Source organism: Aspergillus sydowii, assembly GCF_001890705.1.
Source record: "Aspergillus sydowii CBS 593.65 unplaced genomic scaffold ASPSYscaffold_40, whole genome shotgun sequence".
Lineage (NCBI taxonomy): Eukaryota > Fungi > Ascomycota > Eurotiomycetes > Eurotiales > Aspergillaceae > Aspergillus > Aspergillus sydowii.
The window spans coordinates 1-12,833 of record NW_024467898.1 but is presented as its reverse complement, the minus strand read 5'-3'; the positions used below and the strand labels follow the sequence as shown (position 1 = coordinate 12,833).

General features: G+C 50.3%; 8 protein-coding genes across 8 annotated transcripts; 4 read left to right on the top strand and 4 right to left on the bottom strand.

Moving 5' to 3' along the window:
* Positions 1–4: 4 nt before the first annotated feature.
* On the top strand, positions 5–1,334 carry ASPSYDRAFT_110874 (uncharacterized protein; the record flags this gene model as incomplete). Its single annotated transcript, XM_040839918.1, has 3 exons — positions 5–395; positions 481–773; positions 822–1,334. Coding segments are annotated over 3 exons (1,197 nt in total), but the record flags the coding sequence as incomplete, so codon positions are not given.
* ASPSYDRAFT_165481 (uncharacterized protein) lies at positions 1,311–1,826 on the top strand (the record flags this gene model as incomplete). Its single annotated transcript, XM_040843360.1, has 1 exon — positions 1,311–1,826. A coding segment is annotated over one exon (516 nt), but the record flags the coding sequence as incomplete, so codon positions are not given.
* A 1,911-nt stretch (positions 1,827–3,737) lies between these two features.
* On the top strand, positions 3,738–4,094 carry ASPSYDRAFT_113707 (uncharacterized protein; the record flags this gene model as incomplete). The annotated part of the gene is made up of 1 exon (XM_040839960.1): positions 3,738–4,094. A coding segment is annotated over one exon (357 nt), but the record flags the coding sequence as incomplete, so codon positions are not given.
* A 1,249-nt stretch (positions 4,095–5,343) lies between these two features.
* Positions 5,344–6,031, bottom strand: ASPSYDRAFT_63102 (uncharacterized protein; the record flags this gene model as incomplete). Its single annotated transcript, XM_040850222.1, has 2 exons — positions 5,344–5,658; positions 5,804–6,031. The coding sequence occupies 2 exons, from the start codon at positions 6,029–6,031 to the stop codon at positions 5,344–5,346; spliced, it is 543 nt and encodes a 180-aa protein (XP_040695675.1).
* A 410-nt stretch (positions 6,032–6,441) lies between these two features.
* ASPSYDRAFT_74137 (uncharacterized protein) lies at positions 6,442–7,744 on the top strand. The gene is made up of 3 exons (XM_040850760.1): positions 6,442–6,620; positions 6,874–6,999; positions 7,043–7,744. Exons 1-3 carry the CDS (start codon positions 6,512–6,514, stop codon positions 7,558–7,560), a joined length of 753 nt encoding a protein of 250 aa, XP_040695674.1. The 5' UTR covers positions 6,442–6,511; the 3' UTR covers positions 7,561–7,744.
* A 67-nt stretch (positions 7,745–7,811) lies between these two features.
* Positions 7,812–9,235, bottom strand: ASPSYDRAFT_52912 (uncharacterized protein). Its single transcript, XM_040848581.1, has 2 exons — positions 8,350–9,235; positions 7,812–8,300 (listed from the first exon to the last, which is right to left on the bottom strand). The coding sequence occupies exons 1-2, from the start codon at positions 8,809–8,811 to the stop codon at positions 8,010–8,012; spliced, it is 753 nt and encodes a 250-aa protein (XP_040695672.1). The 5' UTR covers positions 8,812–9,235; the 3' UTR covers positions 7,812–8,009.
* Positions 8,924–9,115, bottom strand: ASPSYDRAFT_114979 (uncharacterized protein; the record flags this gene model as incomplete). Its single annotated transcript, XM_040839984.1, has 1 exon — positions 8,924–9,115. A coding segment is annotated over one exon (192 nt), but the record flags the coding sequence as incomplete, so codon positions are not given.
* A 655-nt stretch (positions 9,236–9,890) lies between the features above and the next one.
* ASPSYDRAFT_936042 (nucleic acid/nucleotide deaminase domain-containing protein) lies at positions 9,891–12,434 on the bottom strand. The gene is made up of 4 exons (XM_040852861.1): positions 12,368–12,434; positions 11,784–12,282; positions 10,058–11,714; positions 9,891–10,003 (listed from the first exon to the last, which is right to left on the bottom strand). Exons 2-3 carry the CDS (start codon positions 12,187–12,189, stop codon positions 10,189–10,191), a joined length of 1,932 nt encoding a protein of 643 aa, XP_040695671.1. The 5' UTR covers positions 12,190–12,282; positions 12,368–12,434; the 3' UTR covers positions 9,891–10,003; positions 10,058–10,188.
* Positions 12,435–12,833: the final 399 nt, after the last annotated feature.

Sequence of the window (12,833 nt, the reverse complement as noted above, 5' to 3'; positions counted from 1 at the left end):
GTTAGAGTTCCAGTTAGCCCAGGAGCGGAGTTTAAAATATCTAGGTACTGCAAAAGTATACATCAACCAGATTGCTCCACACCCATCCATATCCCGAGAACTAGATCCCCAAAACGTCGAACGATTGAGCGAGGTCTTTTCTCGTGATGGCTGTCGACGGCTGGATATTCGAAACCATGTCACCGCAGTGGTGTCTCGACAGCATTTGGCTGTGGCGCTCCAAACGGCGGGAGTAACGCCTCACAGCTTAAAGACTAGTCCGCCAGATCGATACCCTCTCCTTGAATTCCCAATGGGCAAGATACAGTGCCTCCACGGCCAGCATCGCTTGAGGGCCGCGAAAGAACAGCTCCCACCTGGTGAACAATGGTGGACGAGTGATCTCTACCTCGATGGTATGCAGCCACAAGGGTCTACCCTGCTAACCTTGCCTTTTGAGGCGGTAGTCTGTTCTTTCGGTTTCTAACAATCCCAGTAAAGATATTAGTGCAAGCCTGTTAACGGCGCTTGTGGACGAATATTCGAATGAAAAGATCCCGAGTGACGGAGAGGTGTATCTTAAAGTTCGCCAGTACCAAAACGAAGGAAATGCGCATTTCGAGAACCGATGGATGGCACGGCTGTCGCCGAATAAAGTCAAACGACTCCGACAGCTTTCTTCGCGGACAGAGGTTCGTGCCGCCTTCGACCGACTGCGCATGATTCCCGCCTTATTATTACAGGGAATGAAATTTGGCTCCCTTCCCCGAGTCCTCGCTACGAGTTGTAACGAGGTATGTCTGGCCTTCACCTTAACGTCTGCGTCCATGCTGACCGGGCAGGAAATCGTTCACACGCTCAATTCCTTGTTGGAAGAGTGGTCATATTACTTAAGTTACGATCGTGTGAAGATGATGAAGATGGACCCGCAGACCGTCGCCAGGTTGCAAGGCAAGGCTCCTGGGGTCTCTGCGCAAGATGCGACGGAAGTGGAAGGTCTGGTTCTTAGCGGTGCGGTGTTCCAGAATTTTGCCTCTTCTGAGCGCAAGGACATCTGGAAGAGAGTCAAAAAAAGAAAAACGATTATTTCGTCGTTGGATCATTTCTTCCAAAATATGTGGTACCTTGAGGCGTGCGCAAACTGCATGAAGCGGCTGGCGGTCCCCACCAAAGACCACCCTTCCATCAAGATTGCCCTCATGCGCCTTTTCGAGCCAGATCATGGCAATAATAACTGCATTATACAAACCTCGGAGACCGATTTCCGGCAGCAATCCGGCACCCAAGCGGACCGGGCGGAGTTAGGGTATAGGCAACTTTGGCTCTACGCCATGCGTCACTACCCAAAGATCCCTAGACCGTCCGGGGGCGATGACTTGGTAGCTAAGCCAGACTGTGAGAAGGCCGACGACACGGTCCTGCATGGCTTAGCTGTGCTTGCACAGCGACTCGGGTTTAACTCCCCACATATTCAACAATTAGCTGAGCAGTCGCCCGATCGTCAGATAGCACGCGACGTCCTTCTGAAAGCCCGACCGCCAGGGCATTATCGCTTCAACGGCGGCACTTTTGAGTCTCTCGTGACTCGAGTCTGTGGTTGTTTCTCCGAGGCGATACCCATCGACCAGCAGGCCTCTCAGGAGCCGATTAGGAGCCGAGAGCCTAAACCCAAGGCGCGACGAGGCCTCCCTCACCGTAGGGACCAGAAGCGGGATTCCCGGTTTCTCTTCCTTGACAATTTGCACAGCAGCGATCTGCAACTTGGCGGCAAAGTGACAACTTTCTTCGTAAGGCAATGCGTTTATTCTGCCTTTTTTGGTCGCCTGCCAGACTCGTCACCGGTCAGCGCCATGGGAAGCCAGCCCTTCAATGATTCGCGTTCCGACTCACCACTCTTTGTTCCGCCGGGCGATCTAAACCCCGAAACCGCCTCTACTGTATCGCAGAGTCGGGAAAGGAACGGGGGCCATATTCACAAGCGCAGCTCTCGTGAGGCTGTACGCCAGGAGCGAAGACAACAAAAGCGGGAGAAAAAGCGTCGACGACGGGAGCGACGGGAGCTGCGAGCCGCACGCCGATCGGTGATCACTGAAGATCAGCCTTCAATACCGGAACCGATTGATCACAATATGGAAGAGGCTGGGACTGATGCCCGAGCTGTGAATGTATTCTCGCCTGAGAGTCTCGAGGAATCAATGGCTGACAATCCCGAGGCGGAAGAATCAGACCGCTTCCAGGGTGATTTTGACCGTGCTTCGGCGGTCACCCACATTGACTTCGACGAGCTCCCGGAGGCAGCTTCTCATTGGGACGATCCAGCTCTCTCGGACGGAACGAGAGAGCCCTCTACCGGGGAGGCTCAACTTCCGACGGCGAACAACGAGCGCCTCGGGTTGGAGCGGGGGCTTGATTTGGCGCTTGACGATCTGCCGAGGGAAGCTGGGGAGCGCGTGGTACAGGAAAATTTGGAGACGGAAAGTGTTGTCACCGCCGAATCTGCTCAGAAAGTGGTGCCAAGAGCTTCTGCAAATGCGGCTAAGATCAAGCAGGCAAAAAAGGAAGGAGTTAAAAGCGTCGTCCAAAAAGATTCCCAAGACATGGCGATAGAAGAACCGTTCCGACGAGCGGAAGAGGGAGAATCCCACATTGCGTCACAATCGGCTGAGCTGACGATGGTACGGCATACGGGCACGAGCACCTCAGCAGATACCACAACGCGAATTTCGCAAGTGGATGAGCGGCCGATGGAGCATGAGGGTGAGATGGCGAAGGCCAGTGAAGATGTTGCCGAAGCCTCTGACGACCAAGTAGACGAGATACTCCACGCCGACGCGGAACAAAGGACGATTGGAAATTGGGAGCCGGATCAGCGACTGGTTGAGCGAGCTACGGCTTTAGCCCAGCTAGAGAATGCCCATTCGCCGGCCGACAGGGAAGCAGACTCAATCAGCAAGCATCGGCCTGTCACTGAGCTTCATCTGTCGGATCTCGTCCCACTGTCAGCGGGACAAACCACTGCGAATCTCACTGAGGCAGAGGTTCCACCGGAACCCAACATCGACCCACAACCATCAGAAGGTGCGACAACTGCAAGCCCTTCAGTTCATGGTCACCAAGCAGGGACCGCAAAGCAGAGGCAGCGGCTGCAGGCCAAACCAAGCAAGATCCAAAAGATCTCGACGGCGAAACCAATGGGGCGGGATGTCAGCCACACAACCATGCGAGCCGAGGCTATTGACATTGAACTTGAAGAGCCCTTGGCAAGTCCGCAATCCGCGGAACGTATGCCCGTCAATGAAGGGGTCGCAAGGAGGCGCCGAGTTCGCTTCGATGTCTCCCACGAGGGGGCAGGTGTTGCAGACACTCCGGAAGGGGAGAACGTGACGGTGAGCCCAACAGCTCCCCGGATCTCACCGCCTGCGACTCCGTCGGGCGTATCGGGCTCTGGAAGCGAGGCAGCCGGCACAACGGTGGGAAATCAATGGTCCCTGGTCCCGTTTAATCCCCCTCCAGCCGTCCCTCCAGAGAGTGTCGGCGCTCTTCGCCCTGAACGGGCGAATCTGGCTAATGCCGAGCGGGCTTCGCCTGGTCATTCTGGAAAACGGTTAAAAGCGAGTATAGGTACCCCGTCTCGAGCGGAGAAGGTGGTCACTAGGCTTGACTTTGCGGACTGGGAGGGTGATCTGGCCTCGGCTGTTGATGATCGGGCGTCACCGGTGACGACCGCGACCACGCCGAGTGAGAGCGAACGGCGCGGCAGAAAGATTCTCACGCCCCGGATTGTGGAACGGCGGGCGCTGGATGTGCGACCGCGTCGGGCCGGGGGGAGTTCTCAACCGGTTAGGATCGTGTTCCGGGTTCGGGACGAGAGCGGCACTTGGATGACGGCGCACGAGGTGGTGGTCGAGTCGGACCCGTCGGTGGTGGAACGAGTGGCGAGGAAGGAGGCGAGAAACCGACAGGCTACGTTCTATGACAAGAATCTGCGGAAGCTGACGCCGGCACAATGTTTTGAGGCGGCGATTGACGACGAAAGCAATAAAATCTTTATGCAAATCGGGGGAGAGCTGGCAATGGATGAGGATACGATGCGGTCGATAGCAAGAGAGGTGGAATTGTGACGAAGGATCAATGTCATATCAGGATTTCGGTTATATGATCTCGGTCTATGGTGGGCTGCAAGCGCTGGATTCGTAGCCTGTCGAGGTCGTAGGCCCCTCGAGATACCAGTTGGTTGCCAGACGGCCCAGCGGGCTCTCAATCCGCAGCGGCTTATGAGCCAGCACGGACTGTGGTCCCAGCGGGACAGCGGAGGGCTGGGTCCCGTGATCCGTCTCGGCCCGTAGCCATTTTCAGATTTGGGTCTCCAGCTCTATGAGCCATATCGCCTTCGTTCCATTCCAATCAAGCTTCCGTGGCTTACGACGCGCAAATGCTCCCGATCCCACGCTTGCGGGCTCTTATGGACCAAGAGCCTTGGAAAAAAATCCCTCAATGATATTAATCTTACCTTTACGAAGATATTACGCCCTTCGATTGGGTCTCGCTCCTCATCAAGTATGTGCTTTCAGAGGTCGATGGGTCGTAGTGTCGTCCTGGAAACGAGGGGTCCGAGATACGAGGTTGCTCTTCTGTCTGAAGGCAGGAATTCAGTGATTCTCCAGCGTCGGTTCTTTCCGCACAGGGATTATAGGCCATGTATGGTACAATATCATGCACTCTATGGTACGGAGTGGAGAAAAGGTTTCCGTCCCCAGTGAATTATTTGAAGTGTATGGGAGGCAACGCCTCGCATAAAGAAAACGGTTGAAACAAGCATCGTCCCCCTCGCTGGGGAAAGATGACCTGCAGCCTTCCGCCAAGAGTGAGGGCGGGTAGGCTTTCGTCGAATCATTATTGTCCCCTCCGAGGCGGCCCCACCTGTTGATTGCCCCAGGAGAGACTTGATCGCTGGGTAGATCTCCAGAGATTTGCCGGTAACCTTTTTCTGATTAACCCACGAACGCCCTGGGTAAGCTCCTGGGGACCATTTTTCTTAGGAGAGGAGTGAGTCAAAAGCCACCGATGATTGAGCATCTAGGAAAAGAGCAGGTTTTGCTCAATTTGTGGATAATCCACACCATGTGGTTACGGTTGGGATGATTTCATTACGTTACCAATGTGGTAGATTAGATCCGATGCCAAACAAAAAAATTGAAAAGCAAACTGGATTGCCTCCGGATAAAAGGTCTCCTTCCACGATCTCTACTGAAGGGTAGCTAGGTCTACGAAGATCTCCTTCGACGACATTAATCTTGCCCTAGAGGATTTAAAAGAAGATTTTGCCATTATTCACGTTACTGCAGTCCGGCTTTCACTTCCATTTCACTTCCACATTGACCGGAAGATGGCTTTCTCCAAGGATGGGACCCTGTCCAGGAGTCGTTGAAAGTCGGCGTCCTGCATCAGGATTTCCACATTCCATACTGCGTATTCCTGTAAGATATCTTGCATGTTCTCCATGTATTCGCTGTCCCCAAAACTCAGCAATTGAACAATGTCTCCGGATCTTTCGTCAAAGAGGGTGAAGTTGTCCAGCAAATGAAGAAGCCGGTAGAGGGACCAAGCACATAACGAAACCCAGTCAGTCCGGAGGCCTAAGCGATACTTTCGCGTGGCTGAGGAAAATCTCCGCATAATCTGCTCGTGGGTCGGTGTTCACCACTCTCTCTTCGCATGGAAGCTCCTTGCCCAATCTTGAAGAGATGGCAGCATACATACTGCGGAGCTTGTCGGGATAGAAAACGTTTCCTGTCAGGCTCGCCGGATCTCATCGTGGTGGGACGTTCTTGGATGGCATCTCGCTCTTTAAGGGCCTGTCAAAGGGCAAAGGGACAGAGTAATCGTCCGAATACACAAATTCACAGCAACGACCGATGACGACTTCATCAATTTCGCTGTTCAAGGGCGGTTCAAGTATCTTCTGCGGAAAAGATCTTGCTAGTGCCGCATGAATCGAAAGCCGCTTTCGGTCTTTGCCAATAACAAATTCAACGATACCTGATTGCAACATTCTGGACTATTCAGCTTGATGGACTATCCTTGGGTGATGTGAAGTATCTTACATATAATATTCAAGCTGCATTTTCGTACGCAATGTCAGCGGTAAGAGGGATTCATTCAGCTGAGCGGTGGCAATACAGTAGGCCTTCCAAAATCGGACCTTCTTAGTTAAGGGTTTGTCTAGTTGACAAAGGAACTTGGATATGCCTTATATAGAGATCCAGAGAGCGCGGCTTCTGACTTACAACAAGGTGAACCAGCTGCTTCCCCAGCGAGCAACTCGTTTCGGCTAAGTCCATCCGGTAGGTTAATCGAAATATCGAATCATTGTTCGCCGCATTGAAGTAGCCCCACCTGAAGGCTGGGCTTTCCCCAAGGAGCCCCTTCCCCCAGCGACGACCCTAGCGAGCGAACTGGGACCTAAGTATAAAACCAACATCTAACCAGCTAAACACATGTGAAGAACGTCTATATCTCGTTCTGTGAGGTGATGGTGGATTTGAATAAACCAGCTCAGCAGTTCTACGTGGTGATTTCAGGTATCAATCTGAAATCGTACTCACCACCTGATGAAAGCAGTCACCCAATGTGCTCACTGGGTAAGTTGGCCCGGTGGGGTAAGCTCCTCTCAACATGGGGACGCCATCTGGCAACCAACTAACTATAAAGCTGGTTGAACCCGCTTCGATTACTACTCGTTTAAGGAACATCCACCTCTCTCAACTTCGATCATGGCGCCATGCAACAGCCGGTGGGGAAGGATTAATCTCTTGCTGAGACATCATTAACAATATTACAGAGCATTCCTATCCAAGCTCCTGAAATTCACCGTGGGCGCTGACTGTGAAACAGTTGTCATTCACAGTGACATACTTAAGTCACACTCAACGCCCTGGTTTAATGCGGATTCCGGTAGTTTTGCCGGTGGTGATTCTATTGTGATTAATGATGCAGATCAGCATATATTTAGTCTTGTCTGTCAGTACTTATACACCGGAGACTACTATATTAAACTTCCCAGCGACACGCCACCCCCCCGACCTTACTTCTGGTGGACAAGAAAAGTCGGAGCAAAACCGTGTAATCACTCTAGAGGGAAATCTCTTCAGAGATACAGAGTCAGTGGATAAATTTGCGGACTATCTTGTGAGGCGGATTCACCCACGGCCTTCTCAGGGGTTGCAAGGTAGCTACAATCGTATGGAGGACTATACCGAAACGCTACTCACCCATGCTCGTCTCCATGTTTTTGCGGCAAAATATGAACTGCAGGAGCTGCGCGACATCTGCCTTTTCAAATTGTTACATCTCCTACATGTCTTCCCAATCTGTGAAGACCGAGTTGGAGATATTGTTCGATTGTTTTACTTTGCCTTCGACGTGGACACTGGACGATGTGAGAACCTTAGAGGAATGTTGCGTTATTACACAGCCCAGCATATCAGATTATTTGTGCCCAACAGAAAGTTCCAGGTACTTCTGCAGGAAAAGCCCGCTCTGGCTAACCAGTTGCTTAACACACTCGGCGGCGGGCTCTGAGAAGGTATTGGTCAAGAAGATGCTAGAGAAGATACGTATGTGAGTGTCTACACGCGAGCCTATTTCTGGGGTTAAGGCAGGTAGTGATTCATCATTTCGTATTGTTCTGTTGGCTGGCTCTCTTGATACTCTCTTATGACAGATTTAGCTCTTGCTAGAATTCCATCTTAGGCATATTGGCCTTGTGTTTCATTATATTGTCCTGCTGAAACTCCCCATGCATTATACTGCTACACAAAAACGGAGAGATCATGGTTTTGGACTATAGCCAGAATATTCACTTGAATGCTCAGCATTAATCTTTGCATTTCTACAATCCAAATGATCTTCCACTCACCACGTAGTCCTATCAAGAAATCTATGTGCGTCCTGGAATCTTGGCCACTGTATGGCTTGTTCTGCACCTCGCGGCAATGACGATAAATTATTGATGGCATAGGTATCGCGCTTTATGTCAAATCTGAAAGGAACTTGAATAATGAGGCAGACGCGGTTGGAACCTGCGACGTATCGAAGATCCATGTAGTAACCGCCAGCTTGGCAAGAGACTCTTGGTCCATTTCCATCGCGATAGCAGCAAGTATATCGTCAATTCGTTTATCGTAGGCCGCTAGTATTCTATCGATGAGCGTGGGAGATGTAGCTTCGAGAACGGACGTGCCCGATGACACTTCGGCGAGCAACAGCAGACACTTCAGGGCCGGTAGGGCCGCAGGAATGAAGATCCCTCTCAAAGAGAACTGTCAAGTGTCAGCAAGTTCCTCAAAAGGATGGCAAAGCTGTCCAAACATTTGTAACACAGGTTCCAAGCCTACTGTTTAAGTATCTAATTCTGCTGGCAAACCAAGCCCACACATTTCTGATCTGCGAAGAGGGAATAGTCGTCTGTGTGCTGTATGTCCTGAGGAATTCTCGGTGATAATGCTCATAGATACTGTCACCAATGCGAGCTCTGAAGTCATTAAATGTCTCTCCAACATTATTCGGGCGGTGCATCATGGGATCATTGTCACTGAACTGCTCAAAACTGAGCGGCTTGTATTTTCCATCAACACGGTTGGTCTCCGAAGCAATGACAGCCAAATCAACTTGACCGAACCCAAGTGGTACTGCAACGAAAACAGCGTCATCCAGGCCTTTCATCAAGACATCGACTAAAGGATGTTGATTGCTGTTGTACCAAATTCGGAGAGTCTGACCGATCAGCCTCGATAAGAAAAATAATCTTAGCTCAAGAGTGATTGCATACATATAGTGGTGGGTCAGCCAAGTTCGAGCGCTCAGTTGACGGCCACACCATGCTCAGGGAAGGCACCGCGTTATTAGCAAGATAGGCTGTGAACGTAAGAGATAGGAGAGGAAAGTCTCGCTTCAACTGTCGCCATTTGCTCTCCAAAGCCGCAGGCGTCCGCCGTCGGTTGATATCAACTCGTGAATTAAACTCCTCCGCGATGTGGGTCCAAGAGAGATCCCAACGCTTGAAATAAATCAAAATATGTTCTTCATGTGGGTAGTATTCTTTATTATGTCCGGTAGCGTTCGAGCCGATAGACATGGTAATGGCTTGGACAGCGACAATGGGAGTATGCAAAGTGGAGGTTTGCAAATCGCATAAGTCGTGTGCCGCCGCCGAGGCAGCACCTGGCAACAATTTGAGTAAAACGAGATTACGGCGTTGGGAGGATGACTTGGAGGCTATGTTGGTTCCATGAACTTTTGTGTTCGTCTGAAAGCGGTTTAGCGCTCTGGTCCGGCCCACGAACTAATGCAACTGAGTGTAGCAATCACATCGGTGGGAACATCTCCAGCAGCCAAATATTGGGCACGGGGCCGTACTTGGCTGAGAACAATCAGGGATGATTGCACGGAAAGGCAACCCCACTTAAATGCACTAAAAACCATCTCCAATCCAGAATTGCGGCCTTCTGCCTACACACGGAATACAGCTCTCGGGATGCCGGTGATAAACACGGTAGACGAAGGACTTGCTTCATTTGTTGCAAATGGTTTCCCCGAGCTCAATACTACTTTGATATCTAGCTCAAATGTTGTGCCTTGGCTGAAATCTCATGTGTCATATAAATGAACCGACCATGCCGACAGTTGAACTTGGATGTCCAACCTACATTAGGATCGCGATTTCTGCGCCCGTAAGTCCGGAGAATCATAATGCTCACTTTATAGAAGCGTCTACCATAACATCGCCCAGGCTCTTCCATGCTCCAAACAGCCAGTTGGTGACTCGGTGTCGTGTGGCAGGCTGCAGGTTTGACCAGTGACCAAGGGATGTAGTTCAGTGGTTGGGACTTGGGGGTGGCACGAACACTTAGACCTCGAGACTCACTTCAACACAGCTTGTGGCGATCAATTGGTGAAGCAGGAGGTTCTGAGGGAATTGCTTTCAAAATGCTGCGGTCGCGGAAGCTCCGCCATAAGTCCTTTTCTAATGACAGTAAGCCCATATCAATGTACATGTAAGAACCTTGAGAGTACGCACTAGAACTTTCAAGCGCCAGCCATCCTTATTACGTTAGAGAATGCGTATATGAAGTTTTTCTGAATTAGAAAGGAACAGTTTAGTTACATTATACTATCCTAACACGCTTTGAGACGTTTGCATGACCAGCATTAGGAGAGACTATCGTGTTCGCTGACCCAGCCGATCTTCAGCACAGTGCCCTTTGCAATAATGTACAATGAGCTTTGCTCGTGGAGAGTGGTTGTGCCTTCAAGGTGCTCCACGTCGATCACGTGGGTTGAAGAACCTTTCTCCCACACTTGCACAGCTTCTTCAACACCTAACCACTCTAGATGGTATGCAAGATTATTCGAACCTGTGGCGTGCTCAATATGAATCTGTATGGAGCGTGGGGAGCCAGCTCCATAAACCTTTGACGATTCTCCTGGGGTTAGGCAACCATGTTCCTTCGATCCTTGGACCAATGTACAGTACTCTAGCTGCTTTTCTATTGAGCTCGCGCGGTACTGTGATGAGATTGGACTATCCGGCAGCATATCCAAATTTTCTGAATCGGCTGTCTCCGTACGCGGATGACTGGTATCGATATCCAAGTTAACATTGCTTGCTTTTGGGAGCGGGATGATACGGCTGCCCGTTTTAGTTGCCCTAGACAATATTGAGTCCTTTGTCGTTGTCCTTGACAATGGGAGTGTGAACAAAGTACTCTCATTTGGATCTGGATAGATGGATTTCCGGCGAGTTGACAAAAGTGTGGCACAAGTCTCTTTGAAATGATTCCCTAGAGTTTGGGATACCCTTTGCTGTAGTTCTGCAAGCTGTGGTAAACAAGGCAGCCGCCAACCTGGATATAGCCGTCCGTGAGATCGTGGTGTGTATATTTTTTGGTACAACTGAAGACATAGGTTGCATAGAAAGCAGGCATCCTTGCTCGAGCAGATGACTCGTGGGGAGAGCTCTGGGTTCTCTAATTCGCAATGGGCAATCAATTGTATCTCAGCATGGACTTTCGCCTTTCTCAAAGTCCTTATGACCTGGGAAGAATATCGGTCGATAGCATCTTGTTGACTGATATCTAATATTGCGCACAGCTCTATTAAGAGCTTCTGTTGACTTCCCCTGGGAGTGGCCTCGATGATTTTGGATTTTAAATCAGGAGCATATCCATTGATTGGCGGGGCGGCATATGCCTCCTTGGGAAGATGAACGGGGGCTGTCTTCATTGCTCGGGCCAATGGAAGCTTTTTCGCTGTACGGTACAAGAATCTAGCAGCTTCCCAGTACCTGGCAACCTTGCTGACAATATTCAGTAGACTTTTCCTTGAGGTAGGACTCATGTCCTGATTCGGTATTATACGAATCAGGTCAGAGATTCCAACTTGTTTTAATTGATGGATGCCTTCCACAACCTTGACCAAACGTGTGTTGTCCTGATATCGGGACCATGAGTCAAGAAGCTTCTCGACTTCCTTTGCTCTTATAGTGAAACCTTCCGCGGCTTCACTCAAATTCCTATCTTTCAATTTCTGCCTGGCGATCTTCACAGCCAATAGAGCTTCTTGAATGGCGCGTTTAAAAGGCCGTTTCGTTGTTGCTCTCCCTGTGGAGGCCAGTCGCAACCGAGAAAGTATGCGGGACGAACACATAGAAACCACAGCAGTAAGGACCTGTTGCCCTATGTCTTCATCGTGAGTTGACTCTGATTATGATCAGCATATGTCATGAGCAGACCCGTGCTACTCACCAGCAGATACAGTTGCAAGAATCGCGAAGATACGTTCAAATCCCTGCTTTATACGACAAATTGCTTCCTCTCCATCGTTATAGCTCGCTTTATTCACGGCAACCTTTACGTTTAAGGTGCCTGACTCAGGGTCTTCTTCTAGGCATAATGCCGGGATATGATCAACGTCATCCTTGCTATATGCGATAAATGCCAGTGTGCCGGTCAATTTATGCTCCGTGTCAAAAGACAATGTATAGTGTCTTTTAAAGACCGCTAGACAATCAATGCTGTTACGTGATGGTGGCACGGGTATACTGCGAAGTAGGTAGGACATAGCAATATTCTCGGCACAAACAATGATGGGATTGGAGGTTGCGGGCATTGTTAGTGTGGAAGGTGAGATTGTGCGAGACGGCGGCTTCATTACCTGGGACTTGACTGAAGAGATTCTCAAACTTGCAATATCATCTCTGCCTGACCCCGCCTATTGTTTGTGCAACCACAAACTAATTGGCTGCTGCTGACGCCACTTCAAGGCCTTGTTATCTACGCACCTTCCCTCACGCTCATATTCACCTCGCCTTTATTATCAATACCGCTACTGCCGCAACCACTCCCCGGGAAAAATAGATAGAGGAGAGCAATATTCCGAATAAATAGGTTATGCACCGGAATTTTTCTTCTGGTCTTCAACACAACAAAGGCAGACTCAATTGCCCTAACTTGTCCTGGCTTGGATATCTAGACAGCTCACCCTTTTTTCTTTCTTCCCCCACCCTAATTGGGTAATAAACCACGCCTAGATGAAGGTGCCCAAAAAGCCTTTGCTATCACATTTGCTGTCCAGAGGTCAAAGCAAGGATGAATGTGCAGCTATGCTTGGGTACCCTTGAATCAGCCTTCCCCTCCGCGCCACCTGGTCGAGGTTCGATGAACAAGGCAAGCCCTTTGGAAAGAGTGGACGCCAAGGAGCAGCCTGACGTGGATGGTGGAAGGCACATTGGTTCTCCTAGCACGATCGACAAGTAGTAGATACCTTCGGGAAAAACAGGCGGATGTGGAAAGTTA